This window comes from Dendrobates tinctorius, unplaced genomic scaffold (genome assembly GCF_039654945.1).
Source record: "Dendrobates tinctorius isolate UK_male_01 unplaced genomic scaffold, ASM3965494v1 ptg000008l, whole genome shotgun sequence".
Lineage (NCBI taxonomy): Eukaryota > Metazoa > Chordata > Amphibia > Anura > Dendrobatidae > Dendrobates > Dendrobates tinctorius.
Window position 1 is genome coordinate 69,103,017 of NW_027361676.1, and position 27,938 is coordinate 69,130,954.

Consider the following 27,938-nt stretch of genomic DNA (forward strand, 5'->3'; position numbering starts at 1 on the left):
TGCACTCCAGAGGCATAGTAGTCGTTCCATACCTGGACGACCTTCTCATCAAGGCCTCCACCCTCAAGGACTGCGAGGTCAACGTCTCGATCACGATCGACACTCTGACGCGCCTGGGATGGTTAGTCAATTTACAGAAGTCCTCGACTACCCCGAGTCAGTCTCTGACCTTCCTGGGGATGCTATTCGACACCTCCAAGGGTCTGGTGATCCTCCCCAGGGACAAGGCACTGGCTCTCCGTCTGGGAGTTCACACACTCCTCCGCAAGTCCCCCAGATCTCTCCGGTATACCATGAGAGTACTTGGCAGGATGGCAGCAGCAATGGAGGCGGTACCATTTGCCCAGTTTCACCTCAGACCCCTTCAACTGGCCATCCTCAAGTCCTGGGACAGGAATCCGTTCTCCCTCGACAGGGAGTTCCGGTTATCAGCAAACACCAGGAGGTCCCTGCACTGGTGGCTCAAGCCAACCTCGCTTGCAAGGGGAAAATCCTTTCCGGTCAATGGAAGGTTTTGACCACCGACGCAAGCCTTATGGGTTGGGGCGCGGTGCACCTACATCACAGAGCGCAAGGCAGGTGGTCACCAAGGGAATCGACCATGCCCATCAACATCCTGGAAATTCGGGCCATCTTCCTGGCGTTGCAAGCCTTCCATCACTTGCTGGCAGACTTTCATATCAGAGTACAGTCGGACAATGCCACGGCAGTGGCATACGTGAACCATCAAGGCGGCACCCGCAGCATCCAGGCGATGACCGAAGTAACGCGTATCCTACAGTGGGCGGAGGATGCAAGGTCGGTACTCTCTGCGGTCCACATTCCGGGCGTGGACAACTGGGAAGCCGACTATCTCAGCCGACAAGGAATGGACTCTGGGGAATGGTCTCTCCATCCCGAAGTCTTCGGTCAGATCTGTCATCGTTGGGGGACCCCGGACGTGGATCTGATGGCATCCCATCTCAATGCCAAGGTTCCCAATTTCATGGCCAGGACGCGCGATTCGCGATCGCTCGGAGCAGATGCCCTGGTTCAGGACTGGACCCAGTTCCAGCTTCTGTACATTTTTCCACCCCTCCCCCTGATCTCCAGAGTCCTGAGGAAGATCAAACAAGAGGGTGTTCCCACCATTCTGATCGCTCCAGACTGGCCCAGGCGTACATGGTACGCCGACGTCGTGCAACTCACAGCAGACGCTCCCTGGCGTCTCCCCACACGTCCCGACCTCCTGTCACAAGGCCCGTTCTTCCACCAGAACTCAGGGGCTCTCAATTTGACGGAGTGGCCATTGAGACCTGGGTTTTGACCCAAGCAGGTTTTTCACCGGACGTTGTTAAAACCATGATCAGGGCTCGAAAGCCAACTTCAGCCAGGATTTACTATCGTACCTGGAAGGTTTTTCTTCACATGGTGCGACTCTCGTGGGCAGATTCCACTTCCCTATTCTCTTCCAAAGGCCCTCGGGTTCCTTCAGTCAGGCCTGGACGCCGGGCTATCCCTGGGCTCGCTGAAGAGCCAGGTCTCAGCGCTTTCAGTGCTCTTTCAGAGGCGTATTGCTAACAAGCCGCAAGTGTAGACTTTTCTCCAAGGGGTTTCCCGATTGGTTCCCCCCTACAAACGTCCGTTGGAGACGTGGGACCTCAACCTGGTCTTGACAGCACTACAGTCACCTCCTTTTGAACCCCTTAGGGTGGTCTCACTCCGCTTTCTATCGCAGAAAGTGGTTTTCCTGGTGGCAATCACCTCGCTACGCAGGGTGTCTGAACTTTCAGCTCTTTCCTGCAGACAACCCTTCCTGGTTTTTCATCAGGACAAGGTGGTTCTCCGTACAGTACCATCCTTCCTTCCGAAGGTCGGGTCCAGCTTCCACCTCAATGAGGAAATATCACTACCGTCTCTTTGCCCGGCTCCCGTTCATAGGGTAGAGAAGGCTCTGCATACGCTTGACCTTGTCAGGGCATTGCGTGTTTACGTGTCTAGGACTGCTCCTTTCCGGAAGTCTGATTCACTTTTCCTTCTTCCAGAAGGCGTTCGCAAGGGCCTACCGGCTTCCAAAGCCACCCTTGCTAGGTGGATCAAGTCCACCATTCAAGAGGCTTACCGCCTCAACAATTCTCCTCTTCCGGCCGGTATCACGGCACACTCTACGCGGGCGGTAGGGGCCTCTTGGGCCATTCGGCATCAAGCCTCAGCACATCAAGTGTGTAAGGCTGGTTTCACATTTGCGTTTTTTAGCGCTGGAAAAAAACGCATACCTGCGCATGCGTTTTTTCCCCTATATTTAACATGGGTGCGCATACCTGCGCACTGGTAAGCGCATGTATGCGATTTTCATGCGCTGCGTTTTTTTGGGGTGTGCGTTGGTATTTTCCAGACGCAGCATGTTGCATTTTTTGGCCCTGCAAAAAAGCGCATGCGCACATATGCGCACGTTTTGCGCTAAAAATGGCCATTATAGCCTATGGATGCGCATATGTGCGCACTGGCATGCTCATGTATGCGTTTTTTTGCATATGCGGTTTTTTTTTTAACCATGGAATTTAGGGGTTTGGGTTAGGGTTAGGGTTAGTTAAGGGGGTTTAGGGTTAGGGTCAGGGTTAGGGTTGGGGTTTGGGTCAGGGTTAGGGTTAAGTATGGTTTGGTTAAGGGTCAGGGTTAGGGTCAGGATTAGGGTTAAGTATGGTTTTGTTAAGGGTTAGGGTCAGGGTTAGGGTTAGGGTTGGGGTCAGGGTTAGGGTCAGGGTTAGGGTTAAGTATGGTTTTGTTAAGGGTTAGGGTCAGGGTTAGGGTCAGGATTAGGGTTAAGTATGGTTTTGTTAAGGGTTAGGGTCAGGGTTAGGGTTAGGGTCAGGGTTAGGGTCAGGGTTAGGGTCAGGGTTAGGGTTAAGTATGGTTTTGTTAAGGATTAGGGTCAGGGTTAGGGTCAGGATTAGGGTTAAGTATGGTTTTGTTAAGGGTTAGGGTCAGGGTTAGGGTCAGGGTTAGGGTTAAGTATGGTTTTGTTAAGGGTTAGGGTCAGGGTCAGGGTTAGGGTCAGGGTTAGGGTTAAGTATGGTTTTGTTAAGGGTTAGGGTCAGGGTTAGGGTTAGGGTCAGGGTTAGGGTTAAGTATGGTTTTGTTAAGGGTTAGGGTCAGGGTTAGGGTCAGGGTTAGGGTCAGGGTCAGGGTTAAGTATGGTTTTGTTAAGGGTTAGGGTCAGGGTTAGGGTTAGGGTCAGGGTTAGGGTCAGGATTAGGGTTAAGTATGGTTTTGTTAAGGGTTAGGGTCAGGGTTAGGGTCAGGGTTAGGGTTAAGTATGGTTTTGTTAAGGGTTAGGGTCAGGGTTAGGGTCAGGGTTAGGGTCAGGGTTAGGGTTAAGTATGGTTTTGTTAAGGGTTAGGGTCAGGGTTAGGGTTAGGGTCAGGGTTAGGGTTAGGGTCAGGATTAGGGTTAAGTATGGTTTTGTTAAGGGTTAGGGTCAGGGTTAGGGTCAGGGTTAGGGTTAAGTATGGTTTTGTTAAGGGTTAGGGTCAGGGTTAGGGTCAGGGTTAGGGTTAGGGTCAGGGTTAGGGTTAGTTAGGGTTTAGGGTTTGGGTTAGGGTTAAGTATGATTTGGTTAAGGGTTAGGGTCAGGGTTAGGGTTAGGGATAGGGTCAGGGTTAGGGTTAGGGTCAGGGTTAGGGTTAGTAAAGTCATGGTTTGGGTAGTGTGAGGGGCCACCTAAAAATGTTGGAAAAAAACGCAAACGCGGTAAAAACGCATACAAACGCATAAAAACGCTGCGTTTTTTTCATGCATGCTCATAAAAATGCTTGAAAAAAACGCAGCAGTTGTATGCTTATGTATGCGTTTTTTCAATGCGTTTTTTTTGCGGGAAAAACGCGCTGCAAAAAAAAGCAAGTGTGAAACTAGCCTAAGGCAGCCACTTGGACTAACCTGCACACATTTACAAAACACTACAGAGTGCATACCCAGTCCTCAGCGGATGCGAGCCTGGGTAGACGGGTCCTGCAGGCGGCAGTACTCCAAGTCTAGGGGACTGTCGGCACAATATTCGTCCACTGCTTCCCACCCAGGGACTGCTTTAGGACGTCCCACGGTTCTGTGTCCCTCAATAAGGCGACAGAGTAAAGGAGATTTTTGTGTACTCACCGTAAAATCTCTTTCTCTTAGCCTTTAATTGGGGGACACAGCTCCCACCCTGTAGCCCTTGCGGGCCGTTGTTACGGTTTGGTTCTCATATTGTTGTTTGAGCCTGTTTATAGTAGCCTTTTTTTTTACAGGCATGGTTATGTTTCTGGTATATTCCTCCTAATGCTTTTGCACAAAACTGGAGAAGGCTGACGCCGTCCAGGGGTGTATACTGCAGAGGAGGAGCCAAAGTTAATCTTTTTCAGATTATGCATAGTGTCGCCTCCTAGTGGACAGCAGCATAACACCCACGGTTCTGTGTCCCCCAATTAAAGGCTAAGAGAAAGAGATTTTACGGTGAGTACACAAAAATCTCCTTTTTTTCACGATTTCATCTCGCTGGGATAGTTTGTCTTTTTTACCTATACTTTTAGTTACATGGAGGACATACTGAGGGGTAGGGAGGAGAGTAGAGCTGAGCTGTGGATGGAGGGATCTGACCGGTTATGAGGTTATCCTGTAGTTCACAGGAAGTCACAGACTGACTTCCTGTCTACACATTAGCGCACGTACTGGACTGGTTGTCAGACTGGAGGTCACATGACTCTATCCTATAACAAACATGGAGAATGTATTGCTGTAGCTGAGGAGGGATGAAATAACAATGTTGATGGCAGCTAATCATTATACATGCATTGAAAATATGTTAGAGTGCTTCTTTCTGTCCATAGCAGCCTGCATGTAAGTTACCTGCTGTACACTGTATAACATTTAATATCCACTTTGCTTCCCAGGCTGCTGGATTATGTGATGTGTGACTACCGCAGTGAGAGGTGGTGGACCCTACTCACCTCCATACTCACCACCGCTCTGAAATGTGCTTATCTCATGGCACAACTGAAGGACTACATCACCTACTCTCTGGAACTGCTGGGAAGAGGCATGTACTCCCTTAGATTGACCGTCCGCTCTTCAGTAATGGTGGGATTAGCCTTTTATTTTCCTATTATTTCCAAAGTGTCCCAATGACCTGAAGGCAACATGTGGAGTTTGGTAAAGTGAGCAAAAAGATTTGCAGGACTCTTGTCGAGCAGCCACTTTGGTAGTCCCTGCAAAACTACCTACATCATCAGTGACTCCTGTGATAAGTAGTCCCCCTACCTGACACTATGCCATCATTACTCTGCTTCCTAATGTCGTTGCGGGGGCTACTCCATACATTGTGGGTTTTGCCATAATCATTAAAAATCGCATAATCCTCTAAAATCGCAGACTTGTCGCACATAAGACACAGAAGCCCCTGACTTGACTTGAGATCACAAGCAACTTCCAACCTGTAACCAAAAATGCAGCTGTTTTGGATTTATTGTGACTGGATGAAAAAAAAAAAAAAGGTTAGCTCCTCCTCCGCAGTATACACCCTCGCCTCGATTGCAGGCGGAATCAGTTCTTGCTTAGTGTCCTAGGAGGCACACACGTCTGGTATTTTTTCCAGACTTGTTTATTTTTTTCATTTTTTCCATGAAGATGAGACGGGGGCAACGGACCCTATTGAAAGGGTCCGATCTCCCCAAACCAACAATGGACGAGCACGTGCGAGTGTCGCCTCCACGTATCCTCTCCCGCGACGTGGGACACGTCTGGTCTTTTTTCCCAGACTTTTTTGTCTTTTTACTTTCCATGAAGATGAGACAGGGGCGACAGGCCCTATTGAAAGGGTCCGATCTCCCCAAACCAACAGCGGGCGAGCACGGGCGAGTGTCGCCTCCACGTATCCTTTCCTGCGACGCGGGACATGATGCCGGACTCGCCCTGACCACCCTAAGGTACCGAAACCCTAGGCTGTACAGAGGCCTACGAATAGTCCATGCAGCCCCTACTGCACCACCAAGGCTAGACTGCGGTGCTGCAAGGCGGCGGACGGTCCCTCTCATCCCTTGGAGGGAAAGATGGAGCTAGGGTGCCTGCACCGTCCTTGATTTGGATGCAGCGAAGCCTCCCCCCCCCACCTGAGGATCAGCTAGAGCTCCAGGGGTGAGGCGCTGAAGGAGGTGGACTGGGAGGGCTCCTGAAACCCCCAGGGTTGGCATTCCCCTGGGCGGCAGCAGTGGTCGGGCGCCAGCATGCGCCCCCCACAGCGGTAGCTGTTATGAATGGGTCACTGAGGAGGAGAGCAGGTCCAGGCTAAGCCACAGAAAACAGAGCGTACCTATGATGATCCTAGACGCCTCGGCACAGCCGGAGAGCTAACTAAGTCTAAAGCAAGAAAGGGGAAATCTAAACTGCCCCAGAGCAGACCCCAAAGGAATAGATAGCCCCCAAACATATATTGTCGATGAGACAAGATGAAAACATAAACACAGATATGATAATAGACTGAGCAAATGATGGGGCCCACACTGACTGGACAGGAAAGGAAAGACACTGCAATCACGCAAAAAACCCTGCAAAAAGTCCAACACGTCTGATGCAAAAAACACTGAAGTCACACGACTTCGCCCCCCACTATATCAGCACTCTGGTCTCTTTTTGCTCTGCTTTCAGCATATAGCAATCTAACAGGGGATAAAACAAACTGGCACAAGCAGTAACATATGGGCGGTGATTCAGCACAGCCCCAGCTGGAGCTGGCTGACCCGCACCAAGAAGAGAGAGACAAAACCAGATCAAATGCAAACAGAATAGCAAATAAACCACTTAGCTGAACATGCAGGGAGAGAGCTGGAGAAATTAGATCTCAGGAGGAACAGGAAGCAAATCACCAGCAGGGATAGAGGGAGTTGGCTGTCTTAAATCCCAATCTGAAACCCCAGATCTCCAATCGTCATCATTATCAGGTGGCAAGCCTCTGTCAATCAGATCAGCTCCATTAAATCCAGTAACCACCAGAGGGAGCCCAGAAAGAGAACTCGCAACCCCTCTGTTGATCTGATCAGCTCCACTACCTTCAGTAATAACCAGAGGGAGGCCAGAAAGCGAATTCACAACAGGTAGCACTCGGCAGTGCATGTCCTGACCAGGCCTCGGTTTCTTGGTGGTCCCGTGTCTGGGTGGGCGCCGTAAATTTAATCCCTGGCTTCTGCCGATACTAGGCCGCGGGCGGAAGTCCCGCACCCATGACGCGCGTACTTCCGGCAGACCTGCCCCCGGAGCCTCGGGCGGGTGCCGAAAAATGTAGTCCCCGGCTTCAGCCGGCTCTAGGCCTCGAGCAGAAGCTCGGCCCATAGGACGTCACTGGCGGCGCCTTCTCTCCCTGCAGGATCGCCCACACGCCGATGCGTACTTTTTGGAAAAGAGTGCAGCGGTTCGGTAGGCTGGACGCCTAAAGGGGATCCAAGGCTGGGGTAAGTGCTACCCCTGAAGGAGGAAGGCCACCCTCGTTTTTTTTTTGCTAGAGGCTAAGCAGTAGAACTCTGCAGGCATATCACCTAGCAGGGTCACCATGCCCAGAGCAGCTAAGAGCTACACGTTTCTGTATGCTGCGTGCACCTCCTGTCGGTCTGCCTTCCCACATGAAAAATCTGTTAAATCTGCTAGTCCGCAGTGCCCAGGAACCCTCCCCTGCGACCGCCCAGAATGGGCTCTGCCTCTGTCGCAGTCTACGGCATTACGAGAGCAATCGAGTCCCTTCAAGCCCCAGATAGGGGCAGGGATAGTGGCTCGCCTGTCTTGGAGAGGTCCTCCACCTCACAGGCGCCTACGGCCTGCAGGGGCCGCTCTCTCGCTAGGCAGACGCAGGGGAATCGAACCCACACAGCGTCTCCCAGTCCGTCCGGTGCCTCGACATCCGTGAGCTCTGCCTCTCGCTCGCCCTCGCTAGTAGTCGATAACGAGAACTCGGATTACGACTCGGACGAGCCCCTTGACTTAGTTACTCTGAGTTACCAGGAAACAGTGAACAGCCTTATCGAGGCAGTCAACCAGACCCTGGGGATTGACAAATAAATCCACCCTGGCCTCAGGGCACAGGGTGTGATGTAAGCAGGTCAAGCAGCCTCATAGAGTAATTGCCGCTCACCCAGAGTTGACGACATAGTACAGCGACACAGGGAACGGCCTGACAGGCCTTTCTTAGACCAGAAAACGTTTGAGGTGGGTGGAATCCCTGGCGGTAGATCCACCCGTGTCGCGCTTGGCCTCTAAAGCCCTGTTGTCCATACCTAACGGTTCCTCTATTAAGGATCCCACCGACTGTCTCATGGAGAGCCTGGCTCGCTCAGTATTTGAGGCGTCGGGTTCAGCACTTTCTCCCTCGTTCGCTGCAAGTTGGGTAGTTAAGGCCATGGGCTCTGGGTCTGAATCATTATACAGAGCCTTGCAGGGTATGGACCTGCCTGCGTAGATAGCAGATATTGCTAATCAGGAGGACTTGGCGTGCAGATTCAACCTCCTAGAAGTCCCTAACTTCTTTACCTTATCAGAGCGGCCGCCTATGTGGGTGCCACCGGCCATTCTAGGCTGAGCGTGGCTGCATTCGCCTATCTGGTGAAAGGTTGGACCAGCTTATTTCTGACCCCACAGGGGGCAGGAGCTGTTTTCTCCCTCAATAAAGGGTTAAACAGCTTTTTCGTCACCTGCTTCAGACACGGTTTCGGTCCTTTTCACAACCCCAGGGGGGCTTCAGCAACCAACTCCGCCGTTACAGGTTGCCCCAAGCAGGACAGAGATCTTCAAGTCTCATATAGAGCCAACCCATTGGGAGAATGCGATCCCAACAAGCCCAGACCAAGGGGATCTAGATCCCAAGGATCTTCGGCCTAATGGCTCGAGGCAAGTGCCAGGCGACACCAGCAGAGTAGGCGGTCGCCTACTCTGGTCTCGCCATGCCTAGCTCTCCTTCGTGCACGACACATGGGTAAGGGAGCTGGTATCCTCGGGGTACGAGTTAGACTTTGTCAAACAGCCCCCAAGACGATTTTTTTCTCTCTCGTCCTCCCAAGCTGGAGTCCCGGGCACAAGACTAGTTCAGGGCCATCAAATTGCTCCGGAAACAAGGCGTTGTCATCCCCATACCGGAAGGCGAAAGAGGTCAGGGTTTCTATTCCGATCTGTTCACGGTCCCCAAAGGGACAGGACTGTCAGGCCCATTCTGGCCCTAAAGCTTCTGAACAGATTTGTCAGGATCAGACAGTCCCGGATGGAGTCTCTCCGCTCGGTCATAGCTGCCATAGAACAGGGAGAAGGCTTGGCTTCTGGCGACATCCAAGACACGTACCTGTACATCCCCATTGTCTCACCACATCAGAAAGTTCTACGCTTCGCTATCAGTGGCCTATACTTTCAGTTCGCAGCTCTCCCCTTCGGGCTAGCTACCGCCCCCGGAGTGTTTTACAGGGGTTAGGGCGGGTGTCATGGCCATCCTGCACACCCGGGGCATAGTCGTCTTGCCTTATTTAGACCTTTTGATCAAGGGCCCCTTATATCGAGCATGCGAGGAGAGCATCAACATCACGCTAGATACTCTTGCCCGCTTAGGGGGTTGGTCAACCTGAAGAGATCATCCCCAGTCCCAGCTCAGAGGAGTTCCCTTTTAAGGATGATCTTCGGCACCTCCCGAGGGTTGGTGATCCTCCCTCGAGACGAGGCCCTAGCTCTTTGGCAAGGAGTCCAGACACTTCGCCAGCCAGTCCCTCATACCTTTCTTCTCTGCATGAGGGTCGTAAAGAAGACGGTAGCAGCAATGGGAGCAATTCCATTGGCCCAACTCCATCCTCGCCCCCTGCAGCACGCCCTCTTGGCATCATGGGACAAGAACCCGTTCTCACCAGGTCAGACAGGCACTTGGATGGAGGACAGTCAGTTCCTCCCGTCTTCAGGGGAAACCCTTTCCCCCGCATCATGGGTTGGTGGTCACAACCGACGCCGGTCTCCTCGGCTACGGAGCAGTCTTTTTCACCATCACGAGGGACGGTGGTCACGGCAGGGGCCACACATCCCAATCAAATTGTTAGAAATTCAAGCAGCCCGGCTGGCTCCGCAACGTTTTCATCATCCTCTAGCAGGCCGCCCCGTCCGGATTCAAGCAGACAACGCCACGGCCGTGGCTAACATAAATCATCATGGGAGCACCCGCAGCAGAGCAGCCATGTACGAAGTGAGGCACATCCCTCACTGGGCTGAGAGGAATCACTCGGTGATCTCGGCCGTCCACATTCCGGACGGAGAGAGCTGGGCGGCAGGCTTCCTCAGCCGGCAGGGTCTTGTGTCCAGGGAATGGTCACTACACCCTGAGCTTTTTTTCTGGCAAGTATGCCGATGTTGGGGAATGCCGGACGTGGACCTGACGGCCTCCGGGGTAGGCGCAAAGTTGGTCGCCTCGGTGCCGGGATCCGCAGCGCCGGGAATGCCATGGAACCAGTATTCGCCTCCCATACCTATTTCCCCCGCTGCCGCTATTCCCAAGGATCATCAAGAGGATCAAGGCAGAAGGAAGTTCCAGTGGTGCTACTGGCCCCAGATTGGCCTCAGCGGGCGTAGAACGCAAACCTGGTGCAGCTACTCGCTGACATTCTCTGTCAGGACCACGGTTGTTCTCCCCTGGGATTCTCTATTCCCAACATTTTGGCGTTTTTTTTTTTTGCTTTTCTTTTCCCAGTCCGGCATGGACTCGGGTTTAGCTCCAAGTTCCCTTAGGAGACTAATCTGCCTTATCTGTCCTGTTCCAGCACAGAATCACTACCAATCTGCAGGTATAGACCTTCAGCCAGGGGGTCTCACACTTGGTACCCCTCTATAGGACCCCTCGGGACAACTGGGACCTTAACCTGGTCCTAGGCGTTCTGTGGGAAGCTACATTCAAGCCACTTCAATAGGTATCTTCAACATACCTTCCCTGGAAGGTAGTGTTCCTCGTGGTGATAACATCAATCAGGCGGGTCCCGGAGCTGGCAGCTCTATCTTGCCGAGCTCCGTTCCTGATATCTCACAAGGAGAAGGTGGTTCTTAGGCCAGCTCCCCCTTTTTCTGCAGACTATTGTTTCCTCATTTCATTTTAATGAGGATATTGCCTTGCCCTCCTTTTTTCCCAGCACCAGTACACCGGGTGGCAAAGGCTCTTCATGCATTAGACCTGGGGAGAGCTCCCAGGAGGTACGTGTCACGGACGGCATCCTTTCGTCAGACAGACACGCTGTTCATGCTCCCTGAGGGTCGCAGGAAGGGGCTTGCTGCCTCAAAAGCGACCATAGCCAGTTGGATTCGGCTGATGATTCAGGAATCCTACCGCACTGGCGACACAGCTGTGCCGGCAGAGATCAGAGCGCACTCAACTCGAGCAGTGGGCGCCTCGCGGGCTCTTCGGCACCAGGCATCGGCGGAGCAGGTATGCAAGGCGGCAACCTGGTCCAGCCGGCACACATTCTCTAAACATTACAAATGTCCGTAGGCTGGCTTCAGCACATGCAGCCTGGGTAAAAGGATTCTCCAAGCAGTGGCGCACCCTTACACAGTAGGTGGGTGTAGCTTGGAACGGTGAATTAACTCCCACCCAGGGACTGCTTTGGGACGTCCCACAGTACCTGTGTCCCCCAATGAGGCAAAGGAGAAACAGAGATTTTTGTGATAAACTCACCGTAAAATCCTTTTCTCCGAGACACTCATTGGGGGACACAGCACCCACCCTGTTAGCCAATTGGCTCCTTTTTTGCTTATTAATAGGTATTTATGATACCAGGTGGGTTTTCTAGACATGTTGTTACCTACATTGAGGCTGATTTTGTCTTGTAGATCTCCTACTGCTTTTGCACCAAACTGATTCCGCCTGCAATCGAGGCAAGGGTGTAAACTGCGGAGGAGGAGCTAACCTTTTTTTCATCCACTTAGTGTCAGCCTCCTGGCAGCAGTAGCATACACCCACTGTCCTGTGTCCCCCAATGAGCTCCTCGAAGAAAAGGATTTTACGGTGAGTTATCACAAAAATCCATGTTTTTTTTTATATAGCGCTAACATGCTAATTGCGCTAACATTCTAACAGCACTTTACAGTTTGCACACATTATCATCGCTGTCCCCGATGGGGCTCACAATCTACGTTCCCTATCAGTATGTCTTTGGAATGTGGGAGGAAACCGGAGAACCCGGAGGATACCCACACAAACACGGGGAGAACATCCAAACTCCTTGCAGATGTTGTCCTTGGTGGGATCTGAACCCAGGACTCCAGCGCTGCAAGGCTGCAGTGCTAACCAATGAGCCATCGTGCTGCCCGTCTTTAAGGGAATCTGTCAGAAAATATTTGCTATTTAATTTGAGAGCAGTGTAACGTAGGGCCAGCGACGCTGATTCAAGCTGTATCTATGTTTTGTGTAGTTTTTATAAATTCACTATTTTATCATCAGATTATCACTAGCCATGTAGTCCTCCGTATTCATTGGCTTTATATAACCCCGCCCTCCACCAGTGATCGGCAGCTTTATGCCTATGCACAGTGACAGAATGCTGCCAGTCAGTGATGTAGGCGGGGTTATATTGGGCTCAGCAATCGGAGAACTGCTACATCTGCAGCAGAGAAAATAATTTTTAATAAAAACTGAAGCAAGCAGCCCAGTAAGTGACACATCGCTGGAATCAGGGTCTCTGGCCCTATATCATGCTGCTCTTAGATGGGGTAGCTGAAACCTGGTGACAGATTGCCTTTCACACTTACTACATTACTCGCATTGCTTGAGATGACCCAGTGTGACCATGGCATTGCCCAACAACCCTAGCACGATATGTTTTATTTAATCAGGGCCACATTTTAATAATACTTTTTGAAAACATTTGTTTGTTTGTTTTTTTATTTCCCAACAGCATCAACATTAAAAGATGATCAGAAGTCCAGGATTGAGAAGAACCTCATCATGGTGTTAATGGTGAGTCTGCACTTACTACACCAGGATGGATTTTGTATGCGGGCTCAGTAGTGATTATATTCGCTTCCACCTCCAGAATGAGAGTCCTGACCCCGAGCCGGACTGTGACGCATCCATGGTGAAGCTGGCACATCGTCTGTGGGCGGATAGGGTTTCTTTGGCGGGTAGTAATATGTTCACCATTGAAGTGCAGGACTTTGTCCCGTTTGGTATGTTTGATGGGTCATATGTATACTATATAATCATATACCGCTCATTGTCGACTTTTAATTAACTTTTCAATTATTTGTTTTTAACTCTTTCCATTCAGTTCAGTGCAAGGCTAAGTTCCAGGCCCCAAGTTTTCATGTTGATACTCCAGTGGAGCTGTATGTGCATTTAAAGACTGATTGTCCGCATCCCATCCGCTTCTCCAAGCTCTGCGTTGGCTTCAGCAACCAGGTAACGGTGTTTTTTTTTTTTTTTTTTTTTTCCTCTCAAGGGACTTGGTTTGATCACTTGTACAATTTACTGTAATACACTTGTAAGATTAGCAATCTCCAATGATTTCCTGCCTTAGACTGGGCTCGATAAACATGCCAATGTTTCAAACACGAGGACGTTCAGTACGTCGCCGTTGGCATCCGGACAGTTTTTTCATGGGAGGAGGTTCCATTTTGCCTGATCGTGCGTGTGATACATTGCTACCATCATGTGTGTGAGTGAGGGTTGGAATTCGGGGATGGGGTTAAGAAAAGCGTTTTGCTATCGATTGTTGACTATAAGGGGTTACGTTGCCAAAGTTGGAGTTATTAGGGTTACTTTTGGCTCCCATAGTGCATCTTTGCCTCTGTGATCACCACGACGTAGTATTCAATTTACAGGAATGCTTTTCTTATCATGACACTATAATACTTCATTTCACATTAATTCATTAAGCAAATATTATTTATTATAAGAATAAAGAAATAGTTTTCTCCCAGTACTTATATGATGTATTAACAATGGTCTGTTATTCTCTGGTGGATGACGATATACAGCTCGCTGACAGCAATTTCTGGGAAATCTGAATCCCATGCAGCTGCCCTGTTCTGTGTTTGTCGTTGGAGTGATTTTTATATTAGAATTTGTATGTATTATTGCTCTGATATTGTAGAAACTATACAAGTGGACATACTACTTACTGGTAATATTCCATTTGCTGCAGTACAGTAGCTGAGCATATAATATTCCTACTGTTGCCATGTTATGCCTATCTGTTGTTTTCTTGACAAGGAATACAACCAGTACTGTGTGGTGGAAGAGCAGTACCAATCCAGTGATGTGTTGGAGCAGTCCGCACAGGGAACCATGTGTCTGGTGCCTGGAAAGACCAGAAAATTCACATTCAAGTTTGTTGCTAAAACTGAAGATGTTGGTAAGAAGGTTGAGGTGAGTGAGAAACTAAGTATTTTGTTTAGTGTATAAAAGAAATGTATTTTCTATATTGCTTCATTGGGGACACTCAGGAAACCATTGGTATTTGCTGCTGACATTAGGATGCACCCGCGACATCTGATGTCCGTCTTCCTTTACGAAGAAGGATTTGGAATCTTCAAGCCGGGTTTTTCCAGGACAGGTGTGGCAGTGAAGGGGGCTCCAAATAATAAAATAACAAAAGGACAGAAGAAATAAGAAGTTCCTAGTTTTCCCCAAGTCATGATCTGTTCGACCACCGTGAAAAGCCTCTTGCACATTTAGCCATTTTAGTTCTTCCCTCTATACCAGCTGCGGCCTCCACCACGCTGGTACTCTTCGATGGGCCATCTCCGATGGCCGGGCCGTGCCTCCGGAAGCCCGGTTAGTCACACGCGTTGACTCTTTTGCGTTCCTTCGCCCACTGCCCTCATATTATCAGTGCGCTCCTCGCTTTCCAGCATGTGGGAACTCTGCGCACCTTTTCTTTCGCTACCTCTTCCTCCTTCTTCCCGGTGCCATTCTCTAGTCGCCGGCTCATACTCAACCGCCACAGTTCGTGGTTCAGATGAACCATTGTTTCCATCAGCTTCCCCAGGACCACAGGATTCAGGGTCTGAGTAAGCACTGCTACCAGGGCATATATCCCCAGCATAGCTCCCTCTGGCACATTTGTCTTTCCCTATGCCTTACCCCAGAGAGTCTCATTCCCATCCTCCGCCTATTGTGCTGCACTTTGCAAGTTTTTCCTGTAACAAAAGGTTTACCTCTGGTCAGACCTCGTCCCTCTGCCTGGATTGCAGCCCATCCACCATGCTGTCCCCTCAGGAGCCACCCACTGCTCGCAACCAGTGTGCAGCCAAACCCCCCCCCCGAGTGGGTCACAGCTCTCTCTCAATTAGTCGCTGACCTAACCAAAGTATCCCAGACCTTGTTATCAGTCATAGAACGGCTGCCTAATCCTACCTCTGCCACGGGAGTCCAGTCCTCTTCCCTGGATGTTTCGGACCATCCTGTTTCCCAAACCCGGCAGAGTAGATTTGTGGTTCAAAATGAACCCTTTTTCAAAATAAGGGCTCTCTGTAGTTTAGGATACCCTCTCTGCAGTATTTTGAAAAAGCGTTAACAAAATTACATAAATCTACTTGAACTGTAGAACTGCCATCATCTACAGCAGCGCAGTCATCTCTAAATGCCTATCCTCCACCCTATATCCAATGTGTAGAAACAGGCATAAAAGGGTAAGTAGGGGATAACTTACTGATCATTTGGGGTCCAACCATTGACACCCCCAACAATTCTGAGAATGGAGCTATGCAGAACCCAATCTGAATGAATTGGAGTTCAAGCATTCGCACCTTGGCTCCATTCATCTATGGGCGATAGCAGAGTATGGTGGTGCTATGCTATATTTTGAATTATTCAACATGTACATGTTGAATCTTGGACAGTTCCAGTTCAGCCAGCATCTCCTCTTTTCTCTAAAGCTGTGTGTGCCTCCTTTCTGCCTATCTAATGTTTTGAAGTATCACAAAGAATAAGTGGGGTGGAGGTGCGAATACTTGGCCTTCACTACATTTAGTGAGGGCTTTGTTTGGGATTGGTTTGGGTCCCAACATTCACTCCCATAGATCATTAAGTCTTTCTCTACTGTGTTGACACTTCTGAAGTCTGAGTCAATGAAGCAATCGCAGGTGCTGCAATATATATATTAGGAATGTAGACCGGTTTATGGAGCATGAGAAGGGTTATATCCAGGTTAGAGCTTCTGCTTGTTTTATAGCACTGATGTAATATATCCATACATAATTTCACACCCAACCCAGTAACATGGTAATACAAATGAATCCTAGGGAAAGAGAAGGGTTGCTGTGATCCAGTGATAGATCTGTTTTATGACATATTGTACATGTACTATTGTGTGCATTGTCATTTTCTACATGTTCCACATTATATATTGTCTAATATGTCGGTGCATAAGTATTTTGTTTTAAGGGCATGAAGTGTGTAATGTCTGTATTTTTGTAAAATGTAAAAATATTTAGCTTAAATAATGCTATCATTTCAAGACGGGACTAGTTTTAGCATGTTAAACTGGCCACATCATGAAATAGTGGCTGCAGAGCTGAGTAAAATGTGTTTTTTCTTTTAATTTCTCTACTCCTTTGTGTAGATATTAGATTGTAAAGTTATAAATCTTTGTTATATAATTCAATTGGGTGGAACCGGAGATTTGTCTCTTTGCACGTATACTTGTTCTCCTGCATGAAATTGGCTAATCATAAGCAGCCGGCAACGTGCAGGGGAAAAAAGAACACGCTGTATCTCTACACTATTGCTTCAGCATAGTTGTGTATCATTACAAACTCTTCCAAATCTCATTTCATAGTGCTGTGAGCTTTCATCCTCCCCCTACACTGACTGCTAGGAGATGAGATCTGGAAGTGTTTTAAATGATGCATAACTCGGCTCTGCTACACAGTTAGCTGCAGATACCATTGAAGAGATTAGGGTGTGCCCTTTTCTCCCCTGCTGCTGTCTCCTTATGATTGGTCACTCTCATGCAGTGGAAGAGGTAGACGTCCACAGAGATAAATCTCTAGTAGCGTCCATGTAAATTATAACCTAAACTTTTCAAGCTATTTTTGTAAGGGAGAATAGAAATAGAAAAATATGTTTTACGCCTCTGTGTAGCCGCTATTCTATGATATGGCCAGTTTAACATGCTCAAACTGCTGAAAGGTCATCTTTAATAATTCGACCTTTATGATAAGGAATAATTTTTTCACTTTTCAGATAACGTCAGTAGATCTAATCCTGGGCAGTGAGACCGGCCGCTGTGTCATTCTCAACTGGAGGGGAGGTGGGGGAGATGCTGCCTCAGCTCAGGAAGCCGTCCAGGCGGCCCGCTCCTTTAAACGGAGACCAAAACTACCTGATGCTGAAGTGCACTGGGACGGCATCATTATCCAGGCCAGCACCATGTAAGAGATAAGTGCTGTAGAATATCACATATTTATTGGACTTACCAGCAGGTAACTTATAGTAGTATATTTTTTCTTTTTAGGATTATTTCAAGAGTACCTAAGGTTTCAGTGCAACTGCGTCACGAGCCCCCAGCACTAAATAATGAGATGTACTGCTTGTTGATTACTATACAGTCTCAGGAAGACACGGTCATCAGAGATGTGAAGCTCACGGCAGGACTTAAACCAGGTAATCACATACAGCAGAAACTTCCCCGTGTATGAAACCGAATGACCCTACAGATATGTCTACAAGAAATCAGCCATATGTGAACATACTCTAAATTTGACAAAGTGTACTTACAAGTGTTGCTTTCTTATGAGCCAGGTGAAGCATCTATGGTATATGTCCCAAAACCTTTCCTTTTTATTGAATTACTGAAAACAAGTTCTCCCCAAGTCTGGATATGTTCTTAGGCTAGCTTTAGACTAGCATTTTGGCCCGCAGCGCACGGCCGCCACTAAGCCCCGCCCCCTGCTGTGCCCCTTCCGGTCATCTCCTCCTAGTGTCGCACATCACTGCTTGCGATCTACACACCCTATCTTTAGCATAGGGTGCGCAGACCGTGCGCTGGCCGTGCGCTAGTAGGATTTTGCGTGCGCTGCGCCGAACGCACCATGTTGCATTTTAGTGCACTCTGAGCACCGTCAAAAGGGCGCAGCGCACTTAAAATCCTACTAGCGCACGGCCAGTGCACGGTCTGTGCACCCTATGCTAAAGATAGTGTGTGCAGATCGCATGCTGCGATGTGCGACACTAGGTGGAGATGACCGGAGGGGGTGCTGCAGGGGGCGGGGCTTAGCGGCGGCCGTGTGCTGCGGGCCAAAACGCTAGTCTGAAGCTAGCCTTACAGATCAAAATAGGTGATAAATGTATGATCAGACCACAGGGACCCTGTCCGATCTCGAGAGTGGAGCATCTTGAAGATAGGTAATATGTTATTTTTTGGGATAACCTCTTTAACGGCTTATGATGCACATTTTCATAAGTTGCTTAGAAAAGTTGTTAGGCTGAACAATAGGAAATGTTCACTAGTTGCCTGCTCCTGATCCAATGGGTATTGATCAGTGCGCACTAAAGGAATCACATCAGAGACTCAGTCGGATGTAACCTCTCTTTGATCAATCTATGGCACAGCTCCAAGAGAGCAAGAGAGAGAGAGCTTTATTGATTCAAACATAGGTTTATATATCCCCTGTAAGGGGGCTCGGTTAACTCAAAAATGGGAATGTTCGGAAGTATTCCATTGGTTAGTGGGTTGGGCAGTGAGCTAGTCCATGGGCGGGTCCATGAGGTCATCAGGCTGGGTTGGTCCATGAGGTCATCAGAGTGGGCTTTGTCGTGAGCGCATCCATGGAGCACATGATGTGTAAACAAACAGAAAATTCCAGATCCATGAGCACATGGTGTGTGGTGAAACAGGAAGTGGCAGATCAATGAGGTCATCAGGGTCATCGTGGGCGGATCCATGGAGCACATGGTGTGGTGAAACAGGAAATGGCAGCCATCTTTAGTGTCACACTTTGATCTGAAAAAGCTCATGTAAGGTGAGATAATAAACTTTTTGGTTAGTTCCCCTCAATCTCTTATGTCTTGAGGTTAATTAAGCATTTGATCTTAAGGCTCTCCTCAACAAAGTGTGAAGCCGGCTTAGGGAATCCCTACATATGTCAGCCACAAATCATGCAGCCACAGGGACTCGACCATAATATACACGCACTCCCAGATTCTCGGATAAGACGTTATCCAAGCACGTTCGCTCATCACTAGTTGTAATAACTCTGGAACACTTCAACAGATCCCAATTATTCTGTTTTATCGTGACGTATTGTACTTCATGATAGTGGTAAAAATTTATTTGATATGACTTATGTTTGTGAAAACACGGAAATTTGGTGAAAATGTCACACACAATACTTAACATTTCCCATATGTCTTCTTTATATCAGCATACTTTTTAAAACATTATTTTATTTGTTAGGAAGTTAGAAGGGTTAAAATTTGATCAGAAATTTCTCATTTTTACAACAAATTTACAAAACCATTTTTTTAGGGACCACATCACATTTGAATTGTCTTTGGGAGTTTTACTGTATATGGCAAAAAATACCCAAAAGTGTCTCCATTTTAAAAACTGAACCCCTCGAAGTCCTCAAAACCACATTCAAGAAGTTTATTAACCTTTCAGGTGCTTCATAGGAATTAATGCAATGTGGAAGGAAAAATGAACAATTTACTTTTTCTCCTTCACCTCATTGGGGGACACAGATACTGTGGGTGTATGCTTCTGCCGCTAGGAGGCTGACACTAAGTGAAAAAAAGAGGTTAGCTCCTCCTCCGTCGTATACACACTCGCTCCTATTGCGGGCGGAAATCAGTTTTATGCTTAGTGTCTTTGGAGGCACACGTGTCTGGTTTTCTCCAGACTTTTTTCCTTTTCTTTTTTCCATGAAGATAAGACAGGGGCGACGGACCCTATTGAAAGGGGCCGATCTCCTCAAACCATCAACGGGCAAGCACGCGTTGAGTATCGCCTCCGCGTATCCTTTCCCGCACCGTGGGACATATCTGGGCCTTTTTCCCCAGACTTCTATTTTTGTTTGTTATTTTATGAAGATAAGACAGGGGCAATGCATCCTATTGAAAGGATTCGATTTCCCCAAACCATCAACGGGCGAGCACGTGCGAGTGTCCCTCCACGTATCCTTTCCCGCGACGTGGGACACGATGCCGGACTTAGCCCTGTCCACCCCTAGGTATTGAAACCTTGGGCTTGTACAGAGGCACAAGACTAGTCTGTGCAGCCTCCACTGCTCCACCAACGCTAGACGGCGGTGCTGCAAGGCGGCGGACGGTCCCTCTCCTCACCCCCTGAAGGGGTTAGACGGAGCTAGGGTGCCTGCACCGTCCAGAAATTAACCCCATCCCCTCTACCTGGTGTGCTAGATCCGGAGACAGGTATGGAGGGCTGGGGAGGGCCCTGCGGCAGCGCTCTGGGGAATCCACTGAAGCTCCAGGCATCTTAGGAAGTGTAAGGCATTCCTCCTTCCCTCTCCTACCTCTTTCCGCTAGGCGTGGACGCTGGGTACCGGCGGCAGGGATCGGCAGCACGACCTCCCCCGCCTCGGACGGGCATGCAAAATTTAGCCCGCGGCTTCGGCCATGACTAGGCCGCGGGTGGAAGTCCCACCCCCGGCATGACATCATTTCCGACGCCGCCCCCCGGGCTAGGGCGGACGCCGAACAAATTGAGCCACCGGCTTCATGGCAGGGTAGGCCACGTCCGGGAGAGGAACGTCCCGGCCTACCCAGAGGAAAGGAACGCAGGGCAGCGCAGAGGCAGCGGACGTTGGGACACAGGACGGGGTAAGTGTGACCGCGACCCTAGAGACACGCTATGGGCGTTTAGAGGTCCCGTCCCCTCAACCCACATTTAAATTAGGGTACACGTTCCTTTATGCCGCATGCATTTCTTCTGGAGTTAGGTTTCCACAAGCACAGAGCCAAAAATTATGCGAAGTCGGTGACTCCAAACGCGCCAAGGAGCCCTCCCATGCGACCGAGGTCCCGGACCCCCCGGAGTGGGCTATCTCTAACACAGTCCATGACCGCTTACGAGGGCAGTTGAGTCCCTTCAGGACCCAGATAGGGGCAGGGACAGTGGCTCGCCGGCCTTAGAGGGAACCTCCACCTCACAAGAGCCTTCGGCCTGCAGGGGCCGCTCTCATTCCAGGCAGACCCGGGGGAAAAGAGTCCACACGGTGTCGCCCAGTCCATCTGATGCTTCGGCATCCGTAAGTTCTGCTTCATGCTCCCCATCACCAGTGGTTGACAGCAAGCAGACCTCAGATTGCGACTCAGACGAGCCCCTTGACCTGGACACTCCAGGGTCACGTGAAACAGTGGACAGCTTCATAGAAGCCATCGATCAGACTATGGGGATTGAAGATGGTCCTGCAGCGGCTACGGGGCATAAAGTGGCATTTAAGCGAGTGAAGCTCCCGCACAGAATTTTTTTCCTCTCACTCGGAGTTTGAGGACATAGTGCAGCGGCACAGAGAACGTCCAGACAGGCGTTTCTCGGGTCAAAAGGCACTCGAAACAAGGTATCCGTTTGCGCCGGATCTCCGTAAAAAATGGATGGAATCCCCGATGGTGGATCCTCCGGTTTCGCGCCTAGCCACTAAGACCCTGCTATCCGTCCTTAGTGTTTCCTCGATTAAGGATCCCACGAATCACCTTATAGAAAGCCTAGCTCGCTCAGTATATGAGGCGTCGAGGTCAGCGCTCGCTTCCTCATTCGCAGCAACTTGGGTAGCCAAGGCCATGATATCATGTTCAGAAACATTAAACAAGGTCGCGCAGGAGCAGGATCTACCTGCAGAGATTTTGGAGGTCGCAGGTCAGATGGCGATGGCCGGAGACTATGTAATCAATGTGTCTTTGGATGCGGACAATTATTCGGCACTTGCTGCCGCTAATGCAATTTCTATCAGAAGAGCCCTATGGTTAAGGACATGGCGAGCCGATTCTACTTCTAAGAAGTCTTTGACTTCTCTGCCTTATCAGTGCAGCCACCTATTTGGGGAGAAGTTAAATCAACTTATCTCCGACTCCACAGGAGGAAAGAGCGGGTTTCTCCCTCAACAAAGGGTCAAAACGCTTTTTCGTCACCCGTTTTCAGGCACGTTTTTGGGCCTTTCGCAACCCCGGGTGGACTACAGCGGCCAATTCCACCGCCTCAGGCCACCCCAGCCAGGATAGGGAGCGGCAGGTCTCATATAGAGCCAACCCATTGGGGAGGTTGCATACTCAGCGGCCCAGATCGAGGGGATCCAGATCCCAAAGATCGTCGGCCAAATGACTCGAGGCCTTTACCAGATGACACAGGCAAGGTGGCCGGCCGCCTACTCTGGTTTCACCACATCTGGGTCAGTGTCGCTCACGACGCATGGGTAAAGAAATTGGTGGCCTCAGGTTACAAAATAGAATTTGTCAGATACCCTCCAAAATGGTTTTTCTCTTTCCCGGCTTCCCAGGGTGGATAGCTAGGCAAGGGCTCTATTGGGAGCCATCAAATCGCTCCTGCACAACGGAGTCATTGTTCCAGTGCCGGAACACGGAAGAGCTCAGGGGTTCTATCCCAACCTTTTTGCGGTCCCCAAAAAGGACGGGTCTATCAGGCCTGTTTTGGACCTGAAGCTTCTGAACAAATTCAGCAGGATCAGACATTTCCGGATGGAGTGTCTCTGTTCAGTCATATCGGCCATAGAGCAGTGAGAATACTTGGCCTCAATAGACAGCCAGGACGCATTTCTGCATATTCCCATATTTTCCTCCTCAGAGGTTTCTACGCTTCGCCATCAGCGTTCAACATTTTCAGTTCGTAGCTCTACCCTTCGGGCTTGCCACGGCTCCGAGTGTTCACAAAGGTTATGGCAATTGTCATGGCCACACTGCATTCTCGAGGCATAGTCGTCTTGCCTTATCTGGACGACTTCTTGGTCAAGGGCCCGTCAATACGGGCATGCGAGGAAAGTGTCAACATCACGCTAGATACTCTTGCCCGCCTAGATGGTTGGTCAACATGAAGTCATCCCTTGTGCCAGCTCAGAGGATCTCCTTCCTAGGAATGATCTTGGACACTTGCCGAGGGTTGGTAATTCTTCCTCAGGAAATGGCGCTAGTCTCCGGCAGGGAGTCTGGACACTACGCCAACCAGTCCCTCGTACCATCCGATCCGGGATGAGGATCCTAGGCAAAATGGTGGCAGCAATGGAAGCGATACTTTTCGCCCAGTTCCATCTTCGCCCCCTGCAGCACGCCTTGTGTCAGCCTGGGACAAGAATCCTTTCACGCTCAATCAGTGGTGCCAACTGTCCTCTCAAGTAAGGCAGTTGCTCGGTTGGTGGATAACCAGTTCCTCTCTGGCCTAGGGGAAACCTTTCCCCCCAGGTCATGGGCTGATAATGACAATCGACGCCAGTCTCCTCGGTTGGGAAGCGGTATTTCGCCACCACACAACTCAGGAACGGTGGTCGCCATAGGAGGCACGCCTCCCAATTAACTTTTTGGAGATACGAGCAATTCGGCTGGCTCTGCAGAAGTTTCCTCACTTTCTAGCAGGCCGCCCCGTCCGGATTCAATCGGACAACGCCACTGCGGTGGCTTACATAATTCGTCAGAGGGGCACCCGCGGCAGAGCAACCATGTGCGAGGTGGGGGACGCTCTTCTACATGTGGGGACAAATGACACCGCAAGAAACGACCTGGAAACCATCTGCAGAGACTTTGAAGACTTAGGCAAGAAAGTGAAAGAACTGGGAGCGCAGGTGGTCTTCTCTTCCATCCTCCCAGTGGATGGCCATGGAACAAGGAGGTGGAATAAGATTCTGCAGGTGAACAACTGGCTACGTCGATGGTGCCGTCAGCAACGATTTGGATTTCTGGATCACGGAGTGAACTACTTATACGATGGACTACTTGCTAGAGATGGGGTGCACCTTACGAAGACTGGAAAACATGTATTTGGAAGTTGCCTTGCTACACTTGTAAGGAGAGCTTTAAACTAGAACAACATGGGAAGGGAAGCAAAAGACCAGAAAAAGCCATACACCTGACAAATGCTATTGAGAACTCTGCTATTAGAAGTGGAAAGGAAGAACAAAGACAAAAGAATCTAATTAATAAAAATATTGGAGAAAGAGAAACCAATCACAAACTAAAGTGTTTCTATACTAATGCACAAAGCATGGGCAACAAACAAGGAGAACTGGAACTACTAACACAGGAAAAGAAATATGATGTCATTGGAATCACTGAAACTTGGTGTGACAATACACATGATTGGAATACAAGACTAGAAGGATACAACTTATTTGCAAGAAACAGACTTGATAAACGAGGAGGGGGTGTCGCATTGTATGTTAGAAACGCGTATATCTGCACAGAGATTGAAGCTTCAGAGACTGGGAGTTCTGTGGAAACTGTTTGGGTAAGAATACAAGGACAGAACAATGGAAAGGACACCATTGTAGGCATTTACTACAGGCCGCCTGTGCAAGCTGAAGATATGGATGAACTCTTTATGCATCAAATGGCCAAGTTCTCCAAAAAATATGACATAGTTGTCATGGGAGATTTCAACTATCCAGACATTTGTTGGGAATCTCTCTCAGGCAAAACAAACAGGTCAAGGAAATTCTTATCCTCTCTTGCTGACAACTTTATCTTCCAAAAGGTAGGGGAGAAAACAAGGGGAACTGCTACCTTGGATCTAATCCTTATAAACAGGGAGGAAATGGTTGAGGAGGTAAAAGTGGCTGGGACCCTAGGAGGTAGCGACCATGCTATTTTAGAATTTTGGATAACTAGAGGCGGAAGACCTGTGAAGACTCAGACGTCAAGGTTAGATTTCAGAAAGGCAGATTTTAAGGGATTCAGAAAGAGAATTGGAGGGATCCAATGGATGGATATCCTTAAAGACAAAAATGTCCAGGAAGGATGGGAAATCTTGAAAAATGAAATTCTCAAAGCACAGTTGTTAACAATTCCGAAAAGAGGGAAGAATAGGAAGCATTTAAGGAAACCAGGATGGATGAACACAGAACTTAAGCACATGCTAAAAAGGAAGAAAAAAATGTTTATAAAATGGAAAGAGGGAGGCATATCTAAAGAAGAATATAATGCTGTCTGCAGAACCTGCAGGGCACAAATCAGATTAGCTAAAGCTGAAAATGAATTGAGGCTTGCAAGAGATGTCAAAAGCAATAATAAAGGATTTTGGGGATATGTCAAAAGTAAAAGAAAAGTCAAAGATGCTATAGGATTTTTACAGGATGAAAATGATGAAATGGTAAGACAGGATGTTGAGAAGGCTGAACTTTTAAATTCCTATTTTGCATCTGTTTTCTCTCAGAAAGGAAATGTAACATCAACTGTTATTCACTGTCCTATTAAGGGAATAGAAGAATCCAGGATATCTATAAACAGAAAGATAGTGAGGAAACACTTAGCTAACCTAAATGAATTCAAGTCTCCAGGTCCAGATGAATTACACCCCAGAGTACTGAAGGAGATAGCAGAAGAAATTTTTGAACCCCTCTCCATAATCTTTGAAAATTCTTGGAGAACAGGAGAAGTGCCAGAAGACTGGAGAAGAGCAAATGTTGTTCCTATCTTCAAAAAGGGGAAGAAGGTGGACCCAGGCAACTATAGGCCGGTGAGTCTGACTTCTATACCAGGAAAGATCTTTGAACAAATTATTAAACAACATGTATGTCAATACCTGGATAAGAATGAAGTGATTAAACAGAGTCAGCATGGGTTTGTAACTAATAAGTCATGTCAGACTAACTTAATTTCCTTCTATGACGGTATCACTGATTGGGTGGATCAAGGAAATGCTGTAGATATAGTATATCTTGACTTCAGCAAAGCATTTGACAAAGTCTCTCATACAATCCTTATTGAAAAAATGACTAAGTATGGAATGGACAAGGCAACTGTTAGGTGGATTCATAACTGGCTTAGTGATCGGACACAAAGAGTGGTCGTAAATGGCTGCACATCCAGTTGGAAGAATGTCTCAAGTGGGGTACCACAGGGCTCTGTCCTGGGCCCTGTATTGTTCAACATCTTTATCAACGATTTAGATGAAGGAATTGAGGGTAAACTGATTAAATTTGCTGATGACACAAAGCTAGGAGGGATAGCTAATACTAGAGAAGAGAGAGAGAGGATTCAAAAAGATTTAAATAAACTGGAGAAGTGGGCAGCAACTAACAGAATGGTTTTTAACAGGGAGAAATGCAAAGTACTACATCTGGGCAATAAAAATGAAAAAAGCATATATAGAATGGGAGGAATAGGGCTAAGTGACAGCACATGTGAAAAAGACTTGGGTATACTAATAGATCACAGACTGAATATGAGTCAACAGTGTGATGCAGCAGCAAAAAAGGCAAATGCAATTCTAGGATGTATTAACAGAAGCATACAGTCTAGATCACGTGAAGTCATTATTTCCCTCTACTCCTCTTTGGTCAGACCTCATCTGGAATATTGTGTCCAGTTTTGGGCACCACATTTTAAAAAAGACATCAACAAACTGGAGCAAGTTCAGAAAAGAGCGACCAGAATGGTGACCGGTCTGCAAACCCTGTCTTATGAGGAAAGGTTGCAGGATTTGGGAATGTTTAGTTTGCAAAAGAGAAGACTGAGAGGAGACTTAATAGCTGTCTACAAATATCTAAAGGGCTGTCACATTGTAGAAGGATCAACTTTATTCTCATTTGCACAAGGAAAGACTAGAAGCAATGGGATGAAACTGAATGGGAGGAGACACAGATTAGATATTAGAAAAAACTTTTTGACAGTTAGAGTGATCAATGAGTGGAACAGGCTGCCACGAGAAGTGGTGAGTTCTCCTTCAATGGAAGTCTTCAAACAGAGGCTGGACAAACATCTGACTGGGATGATTTAGCGAATCCTGCTTTGAGCAGGGGGTTGGACCAGATGGCCCAGGAGGTCCCTTCCAACTCTACGATTCTATGATTCAGTGGGCCGAGGCAAACCTCTCGGTGATTTCTGCTGTCCACATCCTGGGCGTGGAAAATTGGGCGGCAGACTTCCTCAGCCGGCAGGGTCTTGCATCCGGAGAGTGGTCTCTGCATCCCGAAGTTCTTCAGCAGATTTGTCAACTGTGGGGAGCTCTGGATGTGGACCTGATGGCTTCCAGAGTGAATGCCAAGGTGCCCACATATGTCGCTCAGGCCAGGCCCCGCAGGCATTCGCGATGGACGCGAAGGTTCTGCCATGAAACCAGTTTTGCCTCCCATATCTATTTCCCCCACTGCCACTACTCCGAGAGTCAGCAAAGGGATCAAGACGGAAGGGGGGCCGGCGATTCTGCTGGCCCCAGACTGGCCCCGTCGAGCGTGGTACGCAGATCTAATGTAGCTGCTCGCCGACGTGCCTGGGCGCCTGCTAGAGCGCCCAGATCTACCGTCTCAAGGGCCGATTTGCCACCCGAACTCAGGGACCCTGTGTTTTACGGCATGGCCGTTGAATCTTGGATTCTAACCCAGGCAGGGTTCGGGAGCTAGGTGGTCGCTACAATGATTAGCGCCCGAAGGCCTGCTTCAGCATGAATTTACCACCACACCTGGAAGGTGTTGTTTGCTTAATGTCGAGGCCGCGGTGTTTCTCCGCTGAGATTCTCGATCCCCAACATCTTGGCTTTTCTCCAGTCGGGCTTAGACTCGGGCTTTGCCCCAAGTTCCCGCAGGAGACAAATGTCGGCCTTATCAGTCCTGTTCCAGTGCAGAATTACTACCAATTTGCAGGTGAAGACTTTTCATCCAGGGAGTCTCCCACTGGATACCTCCCTATAAGGCGCCTATGGACGCCTGGGTCCTTAACATGGTCCTAGGTGTTCTGCAGGAAGCTCCATTTTGAACCGCTTCAGGATATCTCTTTGAGGTACCTTTCCTGGAAAGTTGTTCCCCTAGTGGCC

General features: G+C 48.8%; 1 protein-coding gene across 3 annotated transcripts in view; it reads left to right on the top strand.

Moving 5' to 3' along the window:
* The window catches only part of TRAPPC11 (trafficking protein particle complex subunit 11), an 87,662-nt gene that overhangs the window by 22,107 nt on the left and 37,617 nt on the right, over window positions 1-27,938 (top strand). For all 3 annotated transcript variants that reach the window (XM_073578229.1, XM_073578231.1, XM_073578222.1), the window contains 7 exons: window positions 4,905-5,050; window positions 12,900-12,961; window positions 13,038-13,170; window positions 13,272-13,402; window positions 14,216-14,371; window positions 17,192-17,379; window positions 17,463-17,611. In XM_073578229.1, the coding sequence (XP_073434330.1) occupies window positions 4,905-5,050; window positions 12,900-12,961; window positions 13,038-13,170; window positions 13,272-13,402; window positions 14,216-14,371; window positions 17,192-17,379; window positions 17,463-17,611 (965 nt within the window). The remainder of the gene's footprint in view (window positions 1-4,904; window positions 5,051-12,899; window positions 12,962-13,037; window positions 13,171-13,271; window positions 13,403-14,215; window positions 14,372-17,191; window positions 17,380-17,462; window positions 17,612-27,938) is intronic.